Raw genomic sequence first — 26,947 nt, 5'->3', positions numbered from 1 at the left:
AAGCGCATCTCTCATAGGCGAGCGCTTTAGCTTCCAGGACTTCACCTTCCAGGACCTGACGTGCTCACGTTCATGCACGGCATGGAAATGTCCCGGATGAAGATGCTAACAGAATGGCTATTCCCATTTTGTCATCTAAAAGATCATTTTTGGGCGATTTCGCCGTAAATAAACCTCGCGCCGCTTCCCTATGACACAATCCAGAGATATAAGCCTTTAAAGATGTGGTCTTTCATTGGATTAGGCGGAGATTGGCGATTGCGTTCGCAAATAACGTCCGGCCGGGACGTTGCTAGCTTTCGGCTAGTAGCTACAAAAATCAGGCCAGGCTTCAGAAGGCCTCTTATCATTTTTATTCATTTCATTAAATATCCCGGACTAGTTCGGGATAGGCACCCTGGAATACGTCGTGCCGCCTACAATGAACATTGGGTGAACATTGGGGGGGTCTAAACTTTATTTTAAACCATTTTCAATGGAATATATCGTCGGACAGAGTAGAATGGCTTGCTGGCTAGCGGCTAGCGAGCCGGGACCACCCACGTTGCTCCAAGCAGCTCGGGGTAAGTAAAATAGCAAATAAAAAATTGTTTTTGATCCCGAATATCCCGAACTAGTCCGGGATAGGCACTGTATGATTTAATATATACTTAATACATCTTAATAAAAGATTAATAAGAACGTTTAAAAATAAAAACATTTTATACGATGCTTAATTAAACACAATATAAAGTCAATATTAAGTCATCTATAAACCTTATTATATCTTTATACATGTTAATAATAAGACAGTCAAAAAACCTTAATTAACACTTAATAAACTATATGAAAAGGTACCTTATTAACGGTTAATTAACAACTTATAAGTAACCAATAAACCTTATTATATTTTAATACAGGTTAATAAACAGTTTTATTTACTTCAACAAATCATTAACAGTTCTACTGCCAGATTTATTATTTATTTATTGGGGCTGGTGCCAGCAAAAAGCAGCTTACCTTTGCGATGTTATGATAATGCATAATCTAGATCAGGTCCACAGAGAACAACCAGGAAGTGAATTGGACATCATTGATGTTTACGCGTGGTGGATATTTAAAAGCAGCATTACGGGAGATGTTTTTACTGTACACACTGTACAGTCATCAGACAAGGTAAAAGAACGAGCGTTCGTATTGGCAACGAGCTGGGTTGAAACATTGGGGTGAACGGGACGGGAATGTCCGAAGCGGTAAAACAGTTAATAAGACATGTTCCCACTTTACAACAACAGGTACCCACAAAATGCCTAATAAACGTGTTAATGGATGCCTAATTAAGATGGTTTATTAACCTGTATTAAAATATAATAAGGTTTATTGGTTACTTATAAGTTGTTAATTAACTGTTAATAAGGTACCTTTTCATTTAAGTGTTAATTAAGGTTTTTTACTTTCTTATTATTCATGTATTAACATGTATAAACATATAATAAAGGTTTATAGATGACTTAATATTGACTTGATATTAATGTTTAATTAAGCATTGTATAAAATGTTTTATTACGTTTTTAAAACGTTCTTATTAATCTTTTATTAAGATGTATTAAGTATATATTAAGGTTAATAAGTATCTTATAAGTAGTTTATTAATTGTTTATAAGATTCATATTATACAGTTTATAATGTGTTTATTAGGGTTTAATAAAGTTTTTATTAGAGTTAATAAAGTATAGTTATTAAGTATCTTATTAACTGTTAATAAGTCTTTATTAGGGCACCTTATTGTAAAGTGCTACCTGAAAGGGTCCTAAGGGAGCTAACTGACGCGGTAGCGCCAACCATAGGATGGAGTACTGAACTGACAGAACGAAGATAAACAATGGATTTTCAGATCTTTAGAGTCCATTTTCTCCAAAAATACTTTTGATGCCAAGGATGGCATGGCGTTCTCGCTAAAATAGCACAACCATGATAACATAGATCCTTCTTCGTTGTTTACCATCTGAACCGGAACTAACGGTGGGTCAATCGTGAAGGTCGTCAATTGGGAATTGTGAGTTCGATCTACTTCCGGCTTTCGAAATAAGAGAGTGGCCGCGAATGGAGAAACTGGCTGGCACTTTTTGGGAGGCGCACTGATCTTGGAAATGTTACAACTGCAACACAACAGTTGGCGGGGTCCATGAGCCAACTCAAGGTTGTTGACTGATTTACCACTGTTTTAAGCCAATCAGAATTCAGTATCTGAACATTTGACCACAAAAAGTGGTAGAATCATGTTTTCTTCACATTTGTTCACGTTGTTCACATGCCCTCTCTGTTGTGTTCATGTGTGGGTTCAAAGAGCCTGGTGGAGAGCCTCCGACTGCCTCAGGTGCCAATCCTCCATGCTCAGGTTATCTGTTCTTCAGAGTTCTGCTGCTGCGCATGTCTCCACAACACCTCACCTCACTGTGGCCCACCATGATCACCGAACTGGTCCGTACTATAGACTAGAGTCTCCGTTACAGTCTTGTGCTCACACACACGCACGCACTCACTCAGTTTCTCTCGTACTCACTAATTCTGTGCCTCATCATACAACTGTAAGACAAGTGACAGATCTGATATCTCTGCAAACATCTCTCTGCAGGTCCTGGTGTTTTTACTGATGGAACAGGAGCTAATGGCAGATGAGGACATATCCAGGTAACTGTTGACATCAGTGCAAACACTACAATATGAGTGCATTGCAGCAGCAAAGAAGGCCTGTCCATACTCTCTACCGACTTTTCGACGTGCAGATTTCTGAACACTAATTCGGGGTAATGCTTTTCAGAAGTGGCGAGTGACGTCATTTTGTAGTTGAACCGGACCTTTCCGACGAAAAGTTCGGTTTCGGAGAGAGAGTATGGACAGGCCTTGAGACTTTTATTGTCCATCAAATGGCTAATCTATCTATAAATGCGAGAAGTCTCTGCGTGCGTGCGTGTCTGTGTGTCTGCGTGTCTGTCTGTAATCCGCGTATCTCGAGAACCGTTCGTTCCACCGGCTTCAGATTCGGCACGCGCGTTCCCCGCCGCGGCGCGGAGTGCAGTGCCGGTTCTGGAAAACGGTTCTGGTTTTCCAGAACCGGCGCGAAACGTTCGGAATTTCCTTATGCAGGGCTGATTGTTGACATCAGGCTAATCCGGAGGAAATCGCCACAAGCGCTGACTCATTGTGACATCAAATCATAAAATGCTCTGAGATCACGTACGCCACATGAGTCAACAAAAAATGCCATGGTTACGTATTCTGATGTTCCTATATGGGCATAAAAGGACACAGGCAAACATATGGTCAAAACAGCTCTTATGACAACAGGTATAATGGGGTTTGCATTAAAGGGTGGGGCATTCATTCCCTATTTCAAATTCGGCACGCAGGTAGTGCAGTGCCCGGCCTCGACCCGATCCGATACGCGATTTTCTGGAACCAGCACGAAAGGTTCGGATTCTGATGTCTGACATCAGGGTTTTCCGGAACCGGCACTGTGTCTGCATAGATCTCCATTTATGGGCATACAATGGATGCAGATAGACAGATACGGATATCTCCATATATGAGCATAAATGGACACAGGCAAACAGATGGTCAAAACGGGTCCTATGACAACAGGTATAATGGGGTTTGCATTAAAGGGCAGGGCATTCATCCCCTATTTACATTGTTCCCGAGTTGGCCAGGGCGCCGACTAGACGCCGACGCTCGACTAGACGCTCGACTAGAGATTCTAGTGGTTAAAATGCATGAATAGAGTTAGCGACTGCATGCAAAACCGCTCCTGCTGCGCCGATTCTCCATACAGAAATAATCAATATAGCCACAGCCCTAATATGGTCTCATAGTGATATCATCAAGGATGATGATACCCCCTGAGAGTGTATAAAGACCCACAGTCCCAGATTGATGTTGTTACTTAATTCTACAGTATTCTATGTTGTATCCTTATTCAGATCTATTACTGCAGCTACTGGTGCCTGAAACTAACCCTTTGAATTGCTCCTTTGAATTGAATTGAATTGAACAAAAGGAGAGGCAGACAATCTCCCCAACGTGACTGCACTCCGTGGCAGCTGCCATATTCGTGTACGCCATGCACGGGAGGAGACGTCTCCGCTGTGCGCACATCATGGCTGCATTCCTGTGTCTCCTCCTCTTGCTCCCATATCTCATATCCTGTGACTCCTCTCGCTCCTGGGGAGCTGCCAGCCCAAGTGAAGAGGGAAGCTCCAGTGGCGGCACGCAGTCCCAGGAGCCGTACCCGGCCTACACCATCAACGAGATAGGCAAGTGCCCGGAGGGAAAAGCGCCCCCGTTCCTGGTGCTGCTGATAGCCACCCAGGCTCACGAGGTGGAAGCACGGGAAGCCATACGACAGACGTGGGCTGACGAGAACCTGGCTCCGGGGCTGGGAGTCGTCCGCCTGTTCCTGCTGGGGGTGAAGGAGGGCAAGCAGGGGCGCCTGCAGCAGCCCGCCTTGGCCTCCGAGAGCCTGAAGCACCATGATATCCTTCAGCAGGATTTTGTGGATAGCTACAACAACCTGACCCTCAAGACCCTGATGGGGATGCAGTGGGTGGCCACGCATTGCCCACGGGCCACCTATGTCATGAAAACCGACAGTGACATGTTCGTCAACACCCACTACCTCATCCACAATGTGCTCCGACCTGAATTGAAGCCCAAGGAAAACTACTATACAGGCAGGGTTCTTAGGAACGGAAGGCCACACCGAGACAGAACCAGCAAGTGGTACGTGTCCAGAGAGACGTACCCAAGCGAGAAATACCCCGACTTCTGCTTCGGACTAGGTTACGTGATCTCCGGAGGCTTGGCGGCGAGGATCTACAGAGCCTCTCTGAGCATACGCCGCCTGTATTTGGAGGATGTTTACGTCGGGATGTGCCTGGCCAGCCTGGGGATCGGGCCCACACACAACTCTGTGTTCAACAACTTTCATGTGCCCTACTCCAGTGGCAGGTACAGGCAACTGGTCACCTCCCATTGGCTTACTCCGAATCCCAGGCGCCTGCTGGAGCTTTGGCCTCAGGTTGCTCATGTCCCTGCATAGTAATGTAAAGCTATAGCAGGCAATCACGCTGAGACTGGAGAGCAAACTTTTTAATATCTAAAAAGAATTCGACAACCATGACTTTGAAGAAAAACACTGAAGACATTGAGGAGATTAAGAAATCTCTCAGTCACATGTCGGGTGATTTGGCTCTAGTGGTCAAGCAACAAAGCTGTTCTAATGGAGCTAATAAAATAAGTCGCGCTCCTGAAGACCGTAGTCCAGGAAAAGGACCAGAAGATCTGAGAATTGGAACAAAGAATAAATGACATCGAACTATACACAAGAATGGAGGACGTGATTATCACTGGATTGAACGTCAAGCCGCGACCCTATGCAAGAGCGGCAGCCGAGGGGAGAAGCGACGGTGAGGACGCACCACCCGAAGACCAACAATCACTTGAAACACAAGTGATAGAGTTCTTCGAGGGTAAAGACATCCACCATGATGCAAACAACATCGCAGCCTGCCATACCCTCCCTCGGAAGGATCGGAACGACAAACGTGCCATCATACTGCGCTTTGGGAACAGAAGGCACAAGACGGAGTTGCTGTCGCAGTGGAAGAAATTAAAGGGATCCGAAGTTTACATGAATGAACACCTGACCAGGAAAAATGCTGAGGTCGCCAGAGAGGCCCGCAACCTGAGAAAACAAGGCAAGATAAAGTCAACCTGGACGAGGAATTGCAAAATGATGGTACGCCAGAAAGGATCCACACCAGAAGAAGAGAAAGTACTGACGGTAAGAGAACTACGTGACCTCGATGATCCATTCAAATAATGCGATGGCCAAATGGAACTCTTATATTTTTCTACTTTTTATTCCTTGGCTTTTTTTCTGTTCTTGTGCATGACATTCTCTATTTTTTTATATCCTATTTTGTTCCAAGTCCAAGGCTTTTGTCTCCACCAGGGCGAAAGGCATGGGGAGACTATGTTTTGTTTTACCTTGTGTCTTTCCTCTTTCCTCCTTTTTTTTCTACCTCAGTCGGATCCTCAGAAGGATATTGCATGGCTCAAACTGTCCCTCATTTTTTCCATGACCCCATGAATGGGTAATAACTTCGTTTTTTTGTGTTTTTTGACAATGGTCTGGAGCTACCCCACAGCTATGTGGAAGTATAGTGCATGGTTCTAGTTCTGGATTAAATAACTCTTTCTGCCTCTCTTGGGACACCTTTGAATATGTTTATCTGAAGACCATGTTGCAATGGTTACCACTGTTGCCAGAAAGAACACAGTATGCTTTATACAGTATTATGTATGTTCTACTTAGTAAACTAGACCAGGTCAACCTGGTTGTGCCAGACCCCCTGTCTGTCATCATCATTTATGACATCATGCCTTTTATAGGCATGTCATCATCATGTCATCATCATATATACCCTTTATATAGAAAACCCGGACAGACAGACCGACATTTGCTTATGTAGGCCTACCCATTTCATGGGTCTGGCAAACATACAAAAATATTGACAGGAACTTTATAATGCATACGGTATAAAACTAGACCAGGTCAACCTGGTTGTGCCAGACCCCCTGTCTGTCATCATCATTTATGACATCATGCCTTTTGTAGGCATGTCATCATCATGTCATCATCATATATACCCTTTATATAGAAAACCCGGACAGACAGACCGACATTTGCTTATGTAGGCCTACCCATTTCATGGGTCTGGCAAATATTTGTGATACGTCGGTAATCAAACTTGACATCCATCCACATGCTCTCATCACTGCAAGCCAAAACAAATTCGACAAATGTGCATCCAAAATATTAATATTTATTTCCTGGCAACTTTAAATAAGTGTCTGACTTTATATGCACTTTATAGGGGCGGCATAGCTCAGGGGTAGAGAAACCGATATTAGAGCACGAAGGGTTCCCAGTTCGAATCCGGGCTCCCCCTGAGTTAATGTCGAAGAGTCCTTGAGCAAGACTCTGAACCCCTAATTGCTCCCAGTGAGCAGGTTGGTGCCTTGCATGGTTTCCTCCGCCACCGGTGTATGAATAGCCGCTTTCCAATCCGAGGGATTCACACTTTGAAGTGCGCGGTAGCTACAAGCTCACAATGCGTTGCGTTGCGACGCATTGTGAGCTTGTAGATCATAGCCCAGTGACGTCATAGCCCTTGAAATGCGCACTTCAAAGTGTGAATCCCTCGGATTGGAAAGCGGCTAGAGTGTGCGTAAATGGGTGAATGTAATGCACGATCTATGGAAGCGCCTTGGATAAAAGCGCTATATAAATGCACCATTTACCATTTATAAGCAGGCATTTAGTGTCCAGTTTATTCCAGTGGAAATGCAAGTAGTTAAAAAGTAGTTAACTTTCATATATTATGCATATTGTGTGAATCTCTCATCTGATGATGGCGCTTCCTTGTTCATTCTCCAGCAAGATGAGCTCGCCCAAGCCTGAGTGGGGCGCCCGATTCCGCTGCTGTGTCAATTCTCAAATGGAAAGTGTTGTTTTTACTTTGTTTGTTTTGTTGGTGTTTTCTTTGGCCCCAACATGTCACTGGGTCTCACCCACTGGTCAAACTTCTCTTCTGTCAGGTAGCCCAGCTCTATAGCTGTAGCCTTTAATGTAGTGCCCTTCTTATGGGCTGTCTTTGCGATGGTGGCTGCTTTATCATAACCTATGTGTGGGGTTAGTGCAGTCACCAGCATGAGAGACTCATTAACCATCTTGTTGATTCTAACTATGTTGGCCTCAATTCCTGACACACAGTTATTTGAGAACGAGATGGACGCATCGCCCAGTAACCGCACTGAGTTGAGCACATTCTTAATAATCAGCGGTTTGAAGACATTGAGTTCAAAGTGTCCATTGCTACCGCCAATTGTAACTGCTACATTATTCCCCATCACCTGGGCTGCTACCATGGTTATTGCCTCACACTGTGTGGGGTTCACCTTCCCGGGCATGATGCTGCTTCCTGGTTCATTCTCGGGCAAGATGAGCTCTCCCAGGCCGGAGCGGGGTCCTGATCCCAAGAAGCGGATGTCATTAGCGATTTTCATTATACTGACAGCCACTGTATTTAATGCACCGCTAAGCTCAACCAGAGCATCATGAGCCGCCAGAGCCTCAAATTTGTTCGGAGCTGTCACAAAGGGCAGACCAGTGAGGGATGCAACAATGTCAGCAACCTTTTCAGCAAAGCCAAAGTGGGTGTTGAGTCCCGTGCCAACTGCAGTACCACCTGCTGCCAACTCGTACACCCTGGGCATGGCTGACTTCACCCGCTCTATGCTGTATTTCACCTGCTGCACATAACCGCCAAACTCCTGCCCAAGCGTGAGGGGCACAGCATCCTGCGTGTGTGTGCGTCCAATCTTGATAATGTCTTTAAATTCCTCTGCTTTTGTAGCTAGGGTGTCGTGGAGAGTCTGCAGGCCGGGCAGCAGAACATGGTGCACCTCTGTAGCAGCAGCGATGTGCATGGCAGTGGGGAACGTATCGTTGGAGCTCTGGCTCTTATTGACGTGATCATTTGGGTGTACAGGGTCCTTGCTGCCAAGCTTTCCTCCCATTATCTCAATGGCCCTGTTGCTAATCACCTCATTGACGTTCATGTTGCTCTGAGTTCCAGATCCAGTCTGCCACACCACTAGAGGGAAATGGTCATTCAGCTTTCCAGCTGCTACCTCAGCAGCAGCCTGGACAATGGCGTCAGCAATTTTGGGGTCGAGGCCGTAGTCCTTGTTGACCTCAGCAGCAGCTCTCTTCAGGATGCCAAAGGCCTTAATGACCGGGATTGGTATCCTCTCGCTGGGTCCTCCTATCTTGAAGTTCATGGTGGATCTGACTGTCTGGGCACCATAGTATTTGTCAACCGGCACTTTGAGCTCCCCAAACGTGTCCCGTTCAATCCTGTATTCTGAACCAGCCATTCTGGATGGAGTCAGGAGTGCAGGGCTGTGTTTTGTGGTGGCTAGGTGCCTTTGCAGAGCCAGGAGACGAGAGCGATACATACGGTGGAGAGAGGAAACCCGGAACAGGAGCCTGGAAAACCACTGTGAGAAGTTGCGTTTTGTCACTGGGCAGGTAATTGTCACTGGCCCTGATGTCACGCTCTGACATCACTATGAGAAATCACTGGGGTTGAGAGACCCTGATTATGTCACTGATGATGTTACTACTCTGACATCACAAACAACACAAACTGTTGCCAAGCATGCTTTATAGCAATGCTGATCACAGTCTTTAGAAACTGTTTGAACTGGACTACATCTGATGATATGTCCACAACAGCAGAGGTAATGCTTTTATTTTTGGTTGGCTTTAGAATAGCCTTCTTCAGTGAGCATCCATCTCCCCACACAAATGTCAAATTATGTTTAACCAGACACCGTATGCAGTATGTTTAACACAGAGAACAGTATGAAATGCAATGATTATACTCTAACACGAGTCAGCAATAGCATATGAAGAAAATGTTAATCCACTCAAGGATACAGTAGACAAAGCATCGCCTGATTTGCTTCTTCCAGATAGAGAGGCTGCCGATCATGGCAGACTGTACTTTTTTTGAAGCGGTGAAAACCGCTTCCTATGAGTGGCTTTGTGTGTCCCACGCCCATATATGGTCATTTTAGTCCAGAATGAACAGGCTTTTTCAAAAACAGAATGTCCGTTTAATTACCATATATGGTGATCTCAGTCCAGAATGAACAGGGTTTTTCAAAAACACAATGTATGTCACCTCATGTCCATATATGGTCACTCCAGGCCAGAATGAACAGGTTTTTTCTGTCCCGTACGTGCAGAATATCAGTCCAGAATGAATAGGCTTTTTCAAAAAGCAAAATGTGTGTCCCATGTCCATATATGGTAATTTCAGTTCAGAATGAATAGGCTTTATCTGTCCTGTACGTCCAGAATATGTGTGCGGTGTCCCTCCCGGTCAGATGAATGGATACTTTGAGGATTGGTCAAGCTTCACATGATAATTTGGCCTTCAGGTTTTATCTGTCTTGTACATGCAATAGGTCTCACCTATTGCAGCAATGACAAATAGCCGCATAAGAGCAAAAGCAAAGGCACAATAAGAATATACAGATGCTAACAGAATGGTAAAAAGGAGCATTAAGGCAGACAAGAGTAAATACATTGAAAATCTAGCAGAAGTTGAAAAATGTAGTAGGCCACAAAGATAACAGAAACTGAAATAATTATAGAGGGATGCAGTTGACAAACAACTAAGAGACCAGGCAGCAAGCAGGATCTTTATATATCTTTTTAAAACCTATTATACCGGCTGTCATACCGGCTCTCCAGACAATTCTATACTAAGATTAACCGCTTCACTTCGAACCGAGGTTTGGACGCAAAAGATAATTTTTTTTGCGATATGTTGTAGATATGTTTTCATATCTACAAGCTCACAACATGATGTGCTGTGATGTGCTTTTTGCTTAATGGATTTATTAGATTTATTTTATATGATATTTACTTGAGTTTTTTATATTTCAGATTATTATTATTATTAGGCCTACCAGGCAGTAAGACGCCTAAGGGCGAAAAGCGAGGTCGCGCAATGGGCTTAAAGTGATCCATGACTAATACGACAAATATGCCTTAATATACATTATAATTGTCCTCTATAACTACAATGTAAAATTAAAAACACCTTAATTATTTTATTTCTTCTAGAAATAGCTAATCTTTCACTCAACAGGGGAAATGCCCGTCGCAAGTTGATGATGTCATAAATGTCATGTGTGATCTATCCCTATGGAATTTATGGCATGCATGTGCAAATAAAAACAAACTTAATACTTCATATGGTTAATATGAGCATCAACTCAATATTTCAAATGTGTTTTTTGCACATGCATGCCATAAGTTCCATAGGGTTAGATCACACATGACATTTATGACATCATTAACTTGCGACGGGTATTTCCCCTGTTGAGTGAAAGATTAGCTATTTCTAGAAGAAATAAAATAATTAAGGTGTTTTTAATTTTACATTGTAGTTATAGAGGACAATTATAATGTATTAAGGCATATTTGTCGTATTAGTCAGGGATCACTTTAATATTGATAGCATAAAATGGCTTCTATTGTATGGGCTTTCCCAGATATGGGATATTATTTTGGGTGGTAATAATAATAATAATAAGGGTAATAATAATAATAATAATATATACCGGTAAAATAATAAGGGTAATAATACTTATATATTTTTTTTTTTGAATTAATGGGTTAGATCTTTTTTTATTAAAGTAAATAAAAAAATAAAATAAAAAAGCGTCATCCGCTACACTCTGACACCGCCCTCTGTTTAGACCAATCACAGCCCGTGCCTCCGTGTCGGCCAATCACAGCCTTTTCCTGCCACCTGCCTTGTCCTTCCTTTCTCCAGTCACAACAACAGACATGGCGGCCGTTGCACGGTTCCTGGTCCGCGGTGCGAACTGTAAAGCTCCTATTAGTGGTGTTGTGAACGGCGGAGCTCAGAGCCGGCTCGGGGCCACTGTGTTGAGGCTGTCCCCCGGTTGTAGCTCCCATGCAAGCACACAGCGGAGGCATGCAGCGCACTTCACCTTCCAGCCTGACCCTGTCCCCACACAGTATGGTGAGTTGGCTGCTACGGCTACATTGAGAGAGTGTTTTTTACTGGTGATTCAGTCAGAGTGTATGAAAGGGTGCGCTCGTTTTATTGTCCACGACATTGCAAGCGGCGCGAAGGCCAGCGGACCTTGGTCCTGCTCTTCGCCCCCGAGCGCCGCAGGCGCGAGTGGCCGCGAAGAGCGGGCCAGGGCCGCGCGGCCGGCGGAGCGCCGCGCGAGTTACGAAGCCGTGGTGAATGCAATCGTTATATTTATGCCCAGGCCGTAAGGCCTGGGCAAGCCCACGATAAACGCCCGCGCAGTCCGGTGCGCATTTCCGAACGCACCCTTTCCCCACACTCGGACTGAAACACCAGTAAAAAACACCATCCCGGCTACATTAGGCCCCCACAGCTAGCTAGCAAGTTCACAGGGTTGCATATGGCTAGGGTTGCATAGCTTAGCTTACCTGTCAAACTAGCTAGAAGCAAAGTGCAGCATTTGTGTCAAATTTTGATCAAACACCTACATTTGTGAAAAATGGACGGTGCCCAGAAACACCAGGTGCACTGCCCACTGTTCCGAGTGGGCACTTGGTGCTCACCTGGGCACCTTTATTTATATTATTGCGACCGTCTGTAGGTCGCAGTTAACTATGAAAAACGTCACATCTTGTCCGTATACGTATTTTGCCCGTAACGCCTCAATGTCTAGTCTATAGCTGTTGTCACATTGTTGACATTGTGACATAGTCTATAGCTGTTGTCACACTGATGACATTGTGACATCTCGTTGTAGTGACATCACCTTATCAAAGGTCAAACCCTGGATATCCGTGACGTCACATTGTGACTTGTCCCTTGCATGCCCATATATGGAGATCCCTGATGTACAGTTTTACAAAACCATGACCAAATAAAAAGAACACTACAATGCAAGCGTTTCAATGCTGCACTTTAAATAGTTATTATCCTATTCAACAGTGCCATATGAATATTCTTTGTCGCATTTAAAAGCAATGAATAGATGGAGAACTATGATGGCAGATGTTCATGTATCAAATAGATATGCTGCACATCCAGTACCAGTAGTCGCTTGTGAAAGTGCAAGACAAAATAAATAATAGCCGGCGATGGCCGATCTCGTTTGTAGGCTACCTGATAACTGCACAGCAAGCGTTTTATTGTAGCTACAAGCTCTGCTCTCACAACGTTACGTGAAAGTCTGGTGACGCGAGGTAAGCCAGCATGAGAGACAGACAGATGAAATGAAAGAGCCTACTCAAATACAGTACGCTGCTGTGGAGATTCCAAGAGTTTAACGTGCAGTATTTCCAAAGTGAGTTCATTGTTTAAGTCACAGCATGGTTTAAATCGTAAATATGAACTGTGGCTAATAATATAGTTTTTAATCCACGTGGGTCAGTGTTTACTTAGACTAGAGTTTCGTACGGCATAGAACTGTCATGGCAGCTGGGTTACAATAGAAACTGACTTCCTCTGAAATCGTCCGATTTCAAAATAAGAGACACTTGATTAGTCAACACTACTTTTATTTTTAGGTCAAACTAGCTAGAAGCAAAGTGCAGCATTTGTGTCAAATTTTGATCAAACACCTACATTTGTGAAAAATGGACGGTGCCCAGAAACACCAGGTGCACTGCCCACTGTTCCGAGTGGGCACTTGGTGCTCACCTGGGCACCTTTATTTATATTATTGCGACCGTCTGTAGGTCGCAGTTAACTATGAAAAACGTCACATCTTGTCCGTATACGTATTTTGCCCGTAACGCCTCAATGTCTAGTCTATAGCTGTTGTCACATTGTTGACATTGTGACATAGTCTATAGCTGTTGTCACACTGATGACATTGTGACATCTCGTTGTAGTGACATCACCTTATCAAAGGTCAAACCCTGGATATCCGTGACGTCACATTGTGACTTGTCCCTTGCATGCCCATATATGGAGATCCCTGATGTACAGTTTTACAAAACCATGACCAAATAAAAAGAACACTACAATGCAAGCGTTTCAATGCTGCACTTTAAATAGTTATTATCCTATTCAACAGTGCCATATGAATATTCTTTGTCGCATTTAAAAGCAATGAATAGATGGAGAACTATGATGGCAGATGTTCATGTATCAAATAGATATGCTGCACATCCAGTACCAGTAGTCGCTTGTGAAAGTGCAAGACAAAATAAATAATAGCCGGCGATGGCCGATCTCGTTTGTAGGCTACCTGATAACTGCACAGCAAGCGTTTTATTGTAGCTACAAGCTCTGCTCTCACAACGTTACGTGAAAGTCTGGTGACGCGAGGTAAGCCAGCATGAGAGACAGACAGATGAAATGAAAGAGCCTACTCAAATACAGTACGCTGCTGTGGAGATTCCAAGAGTTTAACGTGCAGTATTTCCAAAGTGAGTTCATTGTTTAAGTCACAGCATGGTTTAAATCGTAAATATGAACTGTGGCTAATAATATAGTTTTTAATCCACGTGGGTCAGTGTTTACTTAGACTAGAGTTTCGTACGGCATAGAACTGTCATGGCAGCTGGGTTACAATAGAAACTGACTTCCTCTGAAATCGTCCGATTTCAAAATAAGAGACACTTGATTAGTCAACACTACTTTTATTTTTAGGTCAAACTAGCTAGAAGCAAAGTGCAGCATTTGTGTCAAATTTTGATCAAACACCTACATTTGTGAAAAATGGACGGTGCCCAGAAACACCAGGTGCACTGCCCACTGTTCCGAGTGGGCACTTGGTGCTCACCTGGGCACCTTTATTTATATTATTGCGACCGTCTGTAGGTCGCAGTTAACTATGAAAAACGTCACATCTTGTCCGTATACGTATTTTGCCCGTAACGCCTCAATGTCTAGTCTATAGCTGTTGTCACATTGTTGACATTGTGACATAGTCTATAGCTGTTGTCACACTGATGACATTGTGACATCTCGTTGTAGTGACATCACCTTATCAAAGGTCAAACCCTGGATATCCGTGACGTCACATTGTGACTTGTCCCTTGCATGCCCATATATGGAGATCCCTGATGTACAGTTTTACAAAACCATGACCAAATAAAAAGAACACTACAATGCAAGCGTTTCAATGCTGCACTTTAAATAGTTATTATCCTATTCAACAGTGCCATATGAATATTCTTTGTCGCATTTAAAAGCAATGAATAGATGGAGAACTATGATGGCAGATGTTCATGTATCAAATAGATATGCTGCACATCCAGTACCAGTAGTCGCTTGTGAAAGTGCAAGACAAAATAAATAATAGCCGGCGATGGCCGATCTCGTTTGTAGGCTACCTGATAACTGCACAGCAAGCGTTTTATTGTAGCTACAAGCTCTGCTCTCACAACGTTACGTGAAAGTCTGGTGACGCGAGGTAAGCCAGCATGAGAGACAGACAGATGAAATGAAAGAGCCTACTCAAATACAGTACGCTGCTGTGGAGATTCCAAGAGTTTAACGTGCAGTATTTCCAAAGTGAGTTCATTGTTTAAGTCACAGCATGGTTTAAATCGTAAATATGAACTGTGGCTAATAATATAGTTTTTAATCCACGTGGGTCAGTGTTTACTTAGACTAGAGTTTCGTACGGCATAGAACTGTCATGGCAGCTGGGTTACAATAGAAACTGACTTCCTCTGAAATCGTCCGATTTCAAAATAAGAGACACTTGATTAGTCAACACTACTTTTATTTTTAGGTCTACTTGTACTTACAGTGTTTTTGAGATTCAGTGAGATTGAGACCAGGAGCACTTGTTTTTGGGCGTGAGGTGGAGCAAGCGGTGCCTCCTTCCGGGGACTGCCCATAAGTTTTGCATCTCATTAGTCGTACATGGTTAGGTTTAGGCATAGTTTTACTGAGGTTAGGGTTATCATTCACCAGGTTAGCATTCACCAGGTTAGGTTTAGGCATAGTTTTACTGAGGTTAGGATTAGGGTTAGGTTTTAGGCATAGTAGCATTCACCAGGTTAACATTCACCAGTGCTGGGGGATAGTGTTTTCTGCTGGTGTTTTAGTCCAAGTGTATCAAAGGGTGCGTGTCGAAATGCGCACTGGGTGTGTGCTCAGTGTAGTGAGTGCCTAAACCTAACCCTAATCCTAACCCTAACCTCAGTAAAACTATGCCTAACCCTAACCCTAACCTTAACCTCAGTAAAACTATGCCTAAACCTAATCCTAACCCCTAACCCTAACCACACCCGGTGCGTATTTCCGAACGCACCCTTTGCTACACTCGGACTGAATCACCAGCAGAAAACACTCTCCCCAGTGCTGGCAGATTAGCATTCACCATGTTAGCATTCACCAGCGTCAGCAGGTTAGCATTCACCAGGTTAGCGTTCACCAGGTTGGAACAATGAGACGTCGGACCGATGCCATGGCACCGGCTCCTTCCAGGGACTGCCCATAAGGTGAACTACAAAATGACCACTTCGGTGAGTTTGGTCCCAATCTCACTGGTACCTCAAAAACAAAATATACCGTATACACACACGACATACATACATACATATTTACTTTACAAATTAGGGGCCAAATATATGATATATTATTTAATTAACATTTTAAGACCACTATTCCCACAAATACTACAAATTGCCTGTCGTTTTGGGGATAAACAAGAAGTTGAAGGGTAAATCTAGATCTGATAATGATGTACTGCTGTGCTAACCGCAAGCAACTCAGGTGCTGTAATGCTATCTGGCATCTAGAGTTGCAATACCAACCCTTGACAGCCCATTCATTGAAACCAAAAAGTCCTATCTGATTCTATTAAACAACGTTAAAGTCACCAATAGGGTTGGGGGCGGTAACCGCCGTACCGCGCTATACCGAGGTCTACCGCGGTGTCAGTGTGCTTACTGCGGTAAAAAAGTCAAAAAAAAGTCTATTTTTTATTGGAAAACAAGCGAGTTTTAAAACGGGGGAGAAGCGAGGACTGCATGCGCTCCATGCCGCTCTGCTCTGGGCCGTGTACCACATGTTTGGAAGCCACATGTCACTCAGACACAGACCTGCACACAGTGCACAGGGCAGGAGAGTACGGAGCACAACTCTATGACGGAGCAGCATAAACTTTCTCTGTAATCCACTCGACACAAGGATGTTAATACATATCTTGTGTTGTGGCATATCTTTTTTTATTCATACGGATTACTGGCGGAGCGCCGGCCGCATGGACTAAAACCGAAAATGAAACTATTTTACTTTTTCCACCGCGTCGCACGTTGTGCCCCGTCCGGCGGCGCGTCGGCGATTTTATAACCTTTTCTGTCAAGTCTTGTAACTAAAACCTGTATATAGCAGCACTCAATCACTGCGATTTGAGAGTTGAGACGTGACGTGAGTTTACAGAATCACTGTACACGATCTGACTACCCTTCCTCTTCTGGTTTGTTCACACAGCTGTTTGTGTCTGAAAAGCCCAAGTAGCTAGCCTACGTTACTATGGTAACCCGACAGTGCAGATCTAAAAGCTCAGAACGCGTCGCGGATGCGATGTGTTGTGAGCTTGTAGATCTGCTCCTTTCAAAGCCATACCCGCTGTGCTGTACGGAGAAGTATAACTCGGGCAGTCAGGCTGTGGAGAGGCGACTTTTGGGAAGATGATTGCAATATTTTGGCTTATCGCCGAACCTTAATTAATAGATACGGGGGTGCGGTAATTACCGCAGTACCGGCGGTAAATGGGAAGACGGTAATCGCGGTAACAACATGTCGATACCGCCCCAGGCCTAGTCACCAACATTGCAGCTGTAAGGGAAAGCTTGGGTTTTTGTTTCATAAAAATCCACCGTAGATGAGATAAGAATCATAAGATACCTTCTGTCAATAAATTGTGTGAGTTTGTAAGCACTCTTTGTAAATCACTCAACAGTCCTGCAGTGCATACTACCCGTTTAGAAATTGCACATAATGCAGGACGTTGCGTTATTGAAAATGAGTGCTTCCAAAAGCGAACACTTTCAACAACACATGAAAAATAATAACCTGCACGGAATTCATAGGCAGAAAGTAGCTCATAACATGTCTATGGTGGATTTTTATGAAACAAAAACTTGACAGATGCAAAGAGGATAACCCAAGCTTTCCGTACAGCTGCAATATTAGTCAGTTTAACACACCTCTAGGTGCCAGATACTATAAACTTTATATTATTTACGAGCATTCTCCACAAGGTTTAAGTGCCCACTGGACCTGTATACAAATAGACACAGTGGAGTATTTAGGGTTGTTATGTGTCACAAGCTGCATTAGCTAGTAGCCAGCCAGGTAGCATGTATTGTATATCCGAGCTCATTAGTGATCATCATCTATGAAATCACATAAATGCAGACATTATGCAAATAAAAGCCCCAACCCCAAGCAAGTTTGAGTTCTCTTGGGATACCAAAAAACAGATCTGTCTAAATTTTCCATTCATTAAAACTGTCCTGTTTTGAATACATTGTATAATGCTGGAATAAACCTTACCAAAGTATCTAGCCACATATAATGCCATAGTATTACTTTTCATATAATCTCTGTACATTCTGGCTGTGTACTGCTTCTCTTGTAGGTCCAACTCAGAAGATGAACTTGTTCCAGTCTGTTACCAGTGCCTTGGACAACACCCTTGCCAGTGACCCTACAGCAGGTAGATAGATTTGGATGAAAATGTAATAAGAGACAACTAGGGATCGCCAACAGTTAAACATTACCGTTTAACCGCTAGGAATTTGGTTATCGGTAAGCACTAAGGGTTAAATGGTGACTGTTCAAAAAAAGTAGTTTTAAAATGTGCAGAGCGAGCGCAGCGCTCATTTGAGCAAGGACCGTCCTCCACTCCAATTCCACTCCTGTTGGCCCGCGAACCACACACACATGCAGGCCAGGGTGCATGTGTGTGTGGTCAGCTGACGGAGAACAGAGCACAGACTTGGGACTCGGGACAAAGAGACAAGCGTTCGCCAGGAAACAAACAGTGCACTCCTATTGGATTTTACAAAACATACACCGTCACCCGTCGACTTTAACCCCGTTTATAGAGAAAAAAAGAAGAGCTTAAACTTGCTAGTGTTATGTGTTGATGCGGTCACACCATCCACACTTCAGCCGTCCTATTTACACAGAGTAGAGTAGTGTTATGCCCGTCGCTGACAGAGGCTGCACTTGCAGACATGACATGTGTTTACGGTGAACTGCGAGTTCACAGTTGTTTATTATTTGTTAATTGTGTTTCCACAATCCACATTGGGAGACCAGGGCTTGCACTGCTGCGGTTATGCGGCAAGCTGCGTTAAGGGCCATTTATAGTTACGTATGCTTGATTTTGTGTCCGTTTTGGGTGAGAAACTACGTATGGTAAATCCGTTGCCATGCATAGTAGACATGCACGTTATTTATGTGCCGACACGCTCTCCGCTCCAATTCTGCTCCCGTTGGGGCCGCGCGGCACATGAAGGTGGTTCTCACATGTGTAAAAACCGAAGCATTTAGCCAAAATATGTAGAACCACAGAATTTCTTGACCCGACGACGTGATGTTATAAGTGGTAACAGTCTGGACTGCAGGTTCTGCTGTCTGTCCGCAGTTGCTTCGCGGATTCGCGGTAAATGTAAAACTCCACGAGGGTACAGATTTAACCACATATGGATCTGGACCCGGAGTGATTATAACAAAACACACCCGCATATAATTCCCAAGAATATGATGAGCCGCTGAGCGAATTAATCAGCTGTTCTTGTGTGCCTCGTCTTGTTGGCAGCTGTCGGAGGATAGGCGGTGTGTGTGTGTGTGTGTGTGTGTGTGTGTGTGTGTGTGTGTGTGTTTGTGTCAAGCCGTCCTGTTGCGAGCGACGTTCCTTTTTTACCGTTTCTTGATACAATATATTTCTCATTGGGACACACAGTTTGAGAACCACTGTCATAGAGCAGAGTTAAAGTAATTTTCCTCACTACTGCGCCTATGTTTGACAACGGTGGCCGTGGGTACTTCTTGCTACGGAGTACGGATACATCTTGTACGTTGAGTCCGGCCAGTTGGGTACTGTCCGTAAGGGTCCGTATACGGAGATAAATCATCCGGAGTGTTACGTACTGGGAGTCAAACCGGACCAAGCGGAGTAAAGTTCTCTCACCCTCCGTTGCTTATGTATTCCTGCGGTCCTTATGTACTACTATGCATGGTACTTTACATTACGGACATGATTATATGTGAATTCTATGCAGTTTCACTGCAAAACCACATTTCTTATAGAAAACATTTGCTGTATTATTATTCCTCCTTGTATTGTTGTTTTAATGTGTAAATAGGACACTTTATTTGGGGGGTAAAACCCTGGTGCATTTTCCTTTTTAAAGGGTAAAATTTTGGAACACATTTCCTTAGCGGTCAACGGTTATCAAACCGATAAGGCCTGACGGTCAGCGGTTAAGAAAATTTCGGGATTTGGCGATCCCTAGAGACAACTTTTAGTTCATGATTGTTAATCACAACTTAAAATCAACTTAAAAATACAGCGAAGATAGACGATCTACAAGGTAATAACCTCATGTTATGAGCTTGCAGTAGATTACTGTATCTACTTACGCTGAATGTTTGCCTATTTTCCCCAAATGATGTTCACCTGTTCTGACATTCCCAGAATAGTGACACGGTTTCAAATGTGGTTAAAAAAAACCATGTGCTTTTGAAGTTGTGGAGTTTTTCTAGAATCTAGAAAACCTATTTTGAGCCTGGTCCTGGCCTAGAATACAGGCACTCATGTAATTGAATGTCTCTGTTCTCTTTTTGTCCTGCAGTTATCTTTGGAGAGGATGTGGCCTTTGGAGGAGTATTTAGATGCACAGTGGGCCTTAGAGATAAATACGGTAAGTGATTTATTTCCCTTCATTCTGTCTGGAGAAGAATCAACACCTTATTGTTGAGCTACAAATTGTGTGCAGCAGAATTTTACCACTAGGTGACAGCATTGTGCTTTTAAGATACCAAATCTCCTTTCCTCCCTCTAGCAAGGTCATATTTTAGTTCACTGTTTGTCAGAAGGTCCAAAGGGATCAGTTTGCATTTTTTTGTTACGTGGGGATATTGCATTCCTGTAAATCTTTGTCTCCGTAACAGCCATAGCATGAAGTTATGATTTGATTTGGATGGATCTTCCAACATACTGTAGGTTGACAAGATGACCAAGGACCGTAATACCTTTATTCTATTCTTCAAATAATATTTACAAGTAACCACGATTTCCCCCTGCTTCTAGGTTTCAAGCGAATAATTAAATGAGGAAAATAAATCATGCAAATCAAGGTGCCTTTCTATCAGTTATGTTTAAGCGAATAAAACATTGAACGTGCATAGCTTGCCCTACATCATATCCATAACCCCTTCATTTTTACACCTGTGACAAAGATAGATATAATCCATTATAGTGGGAAATGTTGTATTCTCTTTTTTTTGTCCAGCTAATGGCTACATTAATGCCATCTAAATGCACTAGGCAGTATTATAGTGCAGCCAGGGCTTGGCCATACATCAGCACAGCCTTTGACTACCACATTTCAGAATCTCTAAAGACACGTTTGAAATGTACAGTGTCATCAGGCCTTCCGTCAGTTCAGCTCATCAGTCATGATGTGGCATTTCATTCACATTAAAATGTTTCTCGACCACTCGCGTGGCACAAAGATAAAGTCCCTGTCCACCACCATAGAGGTGGTGTGTTCGAATCCACCGTGGTGCAGCCGGCTTTGTCACAAGGGAAGCCAGGCGGGGTGGGTGAAAATGGTCACTGCATGTACTCCTACTGTCTGGGGCGGCACCTGTCCTGGGGTGTGTTGGGCGGGAGTAGGACGAAGGCACGGGCCCTATTTTCGTCCATGCCTTACCTCTTATCCCTAAAGTCTTTGCGGATTTGAGGATTGGTCAAGCTTCACATGCCAATTTGGCCCTCCAGACAAAATCATTCACTCATTCAGAATTCACAAAAATATAGAACTAAAGCACATAGAAAGTATAGATCTAGAACACAGCATGTATAGATCTAGAACACAGATTTCGTAGCTCGACTTGAACACATAGAATAAAAATTCACCGCTTCACCTCGAACCAAGGTTTGATTTTTTTTTTACTATTTTGAAATACATTAAATAAATATTTAAAATTGCTGATCTACAAGCTCACAACGTTTTGAAGTAGTTCTGCTATTTGAAGTATTTTAAAATGTTTTTTCAAAATATTAAAGAAAGGCAAAGAGTAAGGCATTGTACGAGAATATAGCTCTACGTCCTTCCAGTGTGGTCCCCTCACTGGTAGGTGAGTTGGTAGCATACAACAGCAGTGACAACACGGATACAGTATTTTGTGGGGAGGAATCAATTGGCATAACGACTAAATTGGGGAAAAGAAGGGGTAAAAAAATATTGACTACTTGTCTACTACTTGTCTACTACTTGGAAAAAAGAAAAATGTAATTTCCAAATGTATTTCTATCATAGTGGATCACATTTCTTTTTATCAAAGACAAAAATGTCTACTGAAATGAAAACACTCGGATGGAAACAGCTCTTGACGTCAGACGTGTTGACATTCGGAGAGGGATCATTACTTTCCATCTCATCCATATAGACAGCAGCTAAGCAGCAAGCTGTCGTTATCCCTGTTGTTGCTCTGAAAGGAACGTCACAGCCCTCTGTAACCCATAGCCATTGTACAACACTGGGGTTAATGCAGGGGGACGGCATACAAAGAGCTTTTTACAAGGCTGATGGATTCACCCCATTGATATGGCCTTGCCCCTGCAGGGTAGTTGCTACTACTGAGCTCTGGAAACAACAGCTTATATGGAGCCAACCAACACTAACTCCCTAGCTATCACACCCCTTCATTGATGTTTAGCCTATCTCACTGAACTGAACATCACCACCACACAGCATGGACTGCTAAAGGTCACCAAGCTGTGGAAATAAGTTTGTTGTTTGGGTGAGGTACAGAGTATATTGATGGTTCAGATTCACCAACTAGATCATGTTGATAGCATTACGGTTGCAACTATTGATTATCTTTTTAGCGATTATTCTATTTATATTTTCTTTGATTAATCAAATAATTGTGAAGCTGATGTTTTATTATCGAGTAGTTGTAGCCTGGAACCAAACCAATCCGCTTGGGCAAAAAAAACATGCCCTTGGCGAATATTGGGGCTTTTAAGCTATTAAAAACAGATCCGAGACAAAAATAACGACTTAAGTATAATTCTACCACTTTCCTTTCAACAACAAAGAGAAGAAAAATTAGTAAATAGTAAAAATAGTAAAAAGATTCGCTTTTTTGGGGGGCAAAAGTTCTCCTCTGCCTACAAAATGATGTCAGACTTAACAGCCCCTATCAAAATTTGGGGGAACCAATCAGCATTGGTCTGGTCTAACCAATCGTGTCCAGAGCCATTTTTCTAACCCACCCCTTGGAAATGAAAATTCTGCTCGCGAGTCCAGACTAATATCCGATACGCAGTGAGGAATTACAGTAGTATGAGCAACGCCAGGCCAGTACTGTAGTAGCATGATTGATCTTTAGTAGTGTTGGTAACAACTTACAATCTCATTGATGTTACTCAGCAAGTTGAATTATTGCGTCTCAATAGAGGTCGTCGGATGCCTTTTTGTTACGTTGGCTTTGTTTTCGGAAGCTAGGCATTTTTTTATTTTATTTTTTCACTAATTGTTCATTCTTTAGAGTGCCTGTGGCCATGGGGTCATTAAGTTAGCATTGTGGTGACTGAGCAAGGCACACAAGGCCAACACTCCACTGGTCAGAAACACAGTTAGGATCAAAGCAGGGAAGGACTTGCTTGGCAATTATACAAAGCAAGAGAACAAAAAAAAAAAAAAAATCCTCTAAATCTAGAGTCCCTCTCCTGCCACTCTTTGTCAGATTACAGGGTTGAGGATTGAAAAATAGTTGTTTCTTCTGTTTTTATTCCAAGGGGTTTAAAGTGTGCGTCACAGGCCTTCTAAGCTACAGCTGAGAGCAGAAGGCCTCAGATTTGTCACCTACTTGAAAGTACTGCTGACCATTTTGTGAATGTAAATTCAAATATCCGCAACATATAATCTTTTTTTTATATTTTTCTGGCTTTTCTGCCATTATTCTGATAGGGCAGTAGAGAGTGACAGGAATCAGGCGAGGGAGACAGGCAGTGACTGACACGCAGCAAAGGTTGTCAGGCTTGGGATTTGAACCCGCTACTCGCTGTCAGAACCTATATGTGGTATATGCCTTAACCACCATCAGCGCTTCTGCCCGTAGCTTTTAGTGATGTGCTTATCGATATATCGATCGGTATCCTGAGAATAATATTGTATCTTTTTAAAAAGTATCGATATCCGCATTATTTTTTTATTTTCTTAAAAAGACCTGCAAGAGCCGTCACTCACACAGAAGGGAGAGGTCTCCCCTCTTGGCTTTCAGGGTTTGACGTTCAGTGTGCAAAGGCAAGCCGATCTACAAGTCCACAATGCGTCTCTGATGCAACACATTATGGGCTTGTAGATTCTGTAGTTTGCCACGCGACACCACCATACAACGAGGAATAAAACAGCAGAATCTACCTTTTGATTTGCCCCTTGTGTGGAGATGATACCACTCTGAATAATTGACTGTGTATGGATAAGTATGGATAACTGTATGAATATTGTATTGTGCTATTCGCCCGCCCGTATTTTTGTTTGTATTTTTCTTTTTGTTATTGTTTCTGTTTGTCTTTAATTTGTTTTATTGCAGTTTGTATATTATGTATATTATTACTTTTCTGTCACTCATTTTCTTGTGTAAACTCAATAAAAAATTTGATTATAAAAAAAAAAAAAAACAGCAGAATCTCTGCCTGCCTGTAACTTCACTGATCCCACCGCAGACACACACAAGTTGCTTCGAGAGTTTTGACTTGACTTGCAGTTGCTCACTCAGTAGAAACTAAAGCACACATGATTAATCACTCAATGAATGATTCAAAACAGGTCGAGCTGAAACGGGTGATTCATTTGATAGTGAAGACAGTTTACAAGACTCGACCACCAAAAACGTGATATAAAACCTATGCATGGATTCTAATCCCTCACGGTAAAACTCCCCCACATTTCTCTTGTAAGTTGTAGCCTTCCTTAATTTGATTTAGATAAAAAACAGATCCAATGGTTTAAATATTATTGCCTGCTTCATGTCATGGTAAAGATTCTTCTAACTTCCATAACAACACAATGAGCACATTGTTGAAGCAATGTGTCTCCATTCTTCAGATAAGTTCGGGCTTGTATCTAAACCATACAGCTTTTTAAAATTAGGCTATAGAATAAAATAAGTGTGAATCATTAATTTGATCATGCATTTCTCAGCTCCCACGGCTGGTGCATATAGAGAAAGAAATAGACTTCTGCTGTGTTTGAATTAAGTTTTACGTTATATAAACATACACACACACACACACACACACACACACACACACACACACACGCACACACACACCTACTTCAGAGGTATCGATATCGACAATATTGACCCCCAAAATATCGAATATCGTATCGAATTGGAAAAAATTGTATTGGCACATCACTATTATTAACAGCACAATGGTGTTTGTAGTGACTTTAGTTTAGAGAATGCAAACAATAATTAAGCTATTAAATAAGTCAATAATGTGGTATATACTATATATGGCAAAGGCTTTGACAGTAATGTATTGTCACGGGTCCTTTAGTGCCATGTAATGCCATTCACTTTCAACCTCAGCTGCAGTTTTACCATCCTTGTGTATTCTGTCCTAATCTTCCTCACCAGGTAAAGATAGAGTTTTCAACACACCTCTGTGTGAGCAGGGGATTGTTGGATTTGGTATCGGTGCAGCCGTTGCTGGGGCCACAGCCATTGCAGAGATCCAGTTCGCCGACTACATCTATCCTGCTTTCGACCAGGTAGGCCACGCTGTCCAACTGTCACTCTTTACTTGTTCTATATTCACTGGGGGTAGTAGGCCTGTCACAAATATTACATAATAGTCGAATCGCAATTATTTGACATGATTGCTGTTTTTTGCATACTCTTCATGATTATTTCCATGTTGAAGGTTTTCAAAGAATTCCACAAATAGTGGAAATAGCTGATTTCAAAATGTGTAGAGCGGCTATTTCCACTAATAATGTTTTTCTTTTAAGTGTAAAGTTATTGAATATGCATGTTATTTGTCATATCTGCCTTGTGAACATTCTGTTTACAGAGCCTAAAAGCCAAACAGAAATGTAATCTTTATTAACACAACGGCTGCCGCCATTCACTTACGCTTTATTTTGAAGAGCCCCGGAAGCTTCGTGCCTGTGCACACAGATATAAAGAGCTAGATGCCTCGTTCGCCTCTGCAGTTCATTGGAGCGACGTGCAACAGTTGTAGTCCGGACATCCTGGAAAAACCAAGGGAACGCTGTCAGTCAAAGTGACTACTGGCCAATCACAGCGTGACTTTTCCGGGACTTATCCAAGGACTACAATTCAATTCAACAGAGCCAGTTCCGATGTTGCGCGGCTCAGCTGTTCTTACAGGCTGCGTACGTAAAGACCCGCCCCCACCTACCTCTGATTGGCCTAGCAACTTCCCTATGTGTGACGCACGTGGAAACAATGCACACGTGATTCCCTTAGTCCCTCGATGCACATGCATCAGAGTCGAAGGAGGCGTCTACCTTTCTATGTCTATGCCTGTGCACGTGTGTGTGCACTGACGATCCAGGAAGGAGATCTGTTTGTTTACAAACGGTCTCGAAACTAAAATCCTAACCGGGGCCGACCATCACGGCATAATGTCGCCGTGAAAAAAAGCGGATCTCGGCCTCCTCTGCGTTATTTGCACCTTATTCAGAGATACAGCCGTTTTTATGTTTCAGCATAGAATAGGAGCCAATGGATAATGGCCGCACTCCATGCTTCTGGCTGCGTTGCGTCATGACGTATCTAGTTTTTGAGCGGTGGTCACAACGCTCCTATACGTGGCCGTGTGTGTGGGTCTGTCTGTCTGTTTGTCTGTCTGTATGTCTGTATGTCTGTCTGTCTCCGGGTATGTAGCCTGCAGTAACCTGTATGTCTGTCTGTCTCCGGGTATGTAGCCTGCAGTAACCTTTTCTGACCACACATGTGCGCTGTTGTTCAGGATAGGCCAGGCATAGGCCAGGCACACTCACACACAAACACACACAGGGGCCACACACGCACACACACACACACACACACACACA

At 43.1% G+C, this 26,947-nt stretch overlaps 3 protein-coding genes across 3 annotated transcripts in view; 2 read left to right on the top strand and 1 right to left on the bottom strand.

The window, feature by feature from the left end:
* Positions 1-4,099: 4,099 nt before the first annotated feature.
* On the top strand, positions 4,100-5,077 carry LOC308298997 (beta-1,3-galactosyltransferase 2-like; the record flags this gene model as incomplete). Its single annotated transcript, XM_080742717.1, has 1 exon — positions 4,100-5,077. The coding sequence occupies one exon, from the start codon at positions 4,100-4,102 to the stop codon at positions 5,075-5,077; it is 978 nt and encodes a 325-aa protein (XP_080598843.1).
* A 2,480-nt stretch (positions 5,078-7,557) lies between these two features.
* On the bottom strand, positions 7,558-8,982 carry LOC308298987 (fumarate hydratase, mitochondrial; the record flags this gene model as incomplete). The annotated part of the gene is made up of 1 exon (XM_080742705.1): positions 7,558-8,982. The coding sequence occupies one exon, from the start codon at positions 8,980-8,982 to the stop codon at positions 7,558-7,560; it is 1,425 nt and encodes a 474-aa protein (XP_080598831.1).
* A 2,458-nt stretch (positions 8,983-11,440) lies between these two features.
* The window catches only part of bckdhb (branched chain keto acid dehydrogenase E1 subunit beta), an 86,581-nt gene continuing 71,074 nt past the window's right edge, over positions 11,441-26,947 (top strand). The window contains exons 1-4 of the mRNA XM_080754243.1: positions 11,441-11,672; positions 18,250-18,327; positions 20,474-20,542; positions 25,503-25,636. Of these exons, the coding sequence (XP_080610369.1) occupies positions 11,474-11,672; positions 18,250-18,327; positions 20,474-20,542; positions 25,503-25,636 (480 nt within the window). The 5' untranslated portion in view covers positions 11,441-11,473. The remainder of the gene's footprint in view (positions 11,673-18,249; positions 18,328-20,473; positions 20,543-25,502; positions 25,637-26,947) is intronic.

Source organism: Nannobrachium achirus, assembly GCF_963921795.1.
Source record: "Nannobrachium achirus genome assembly, chromosome: 2".
NCBI classification, from domain to species: Eukaryota; Metazoa; Chordata; class Actinopteri; order Myctophiformes; family Myctophidae; genus Nannobrachium; species Nannobrachium achirus.
This window is presented reverse-complemented; position numbering and strand designations above follow the sequence as displayed.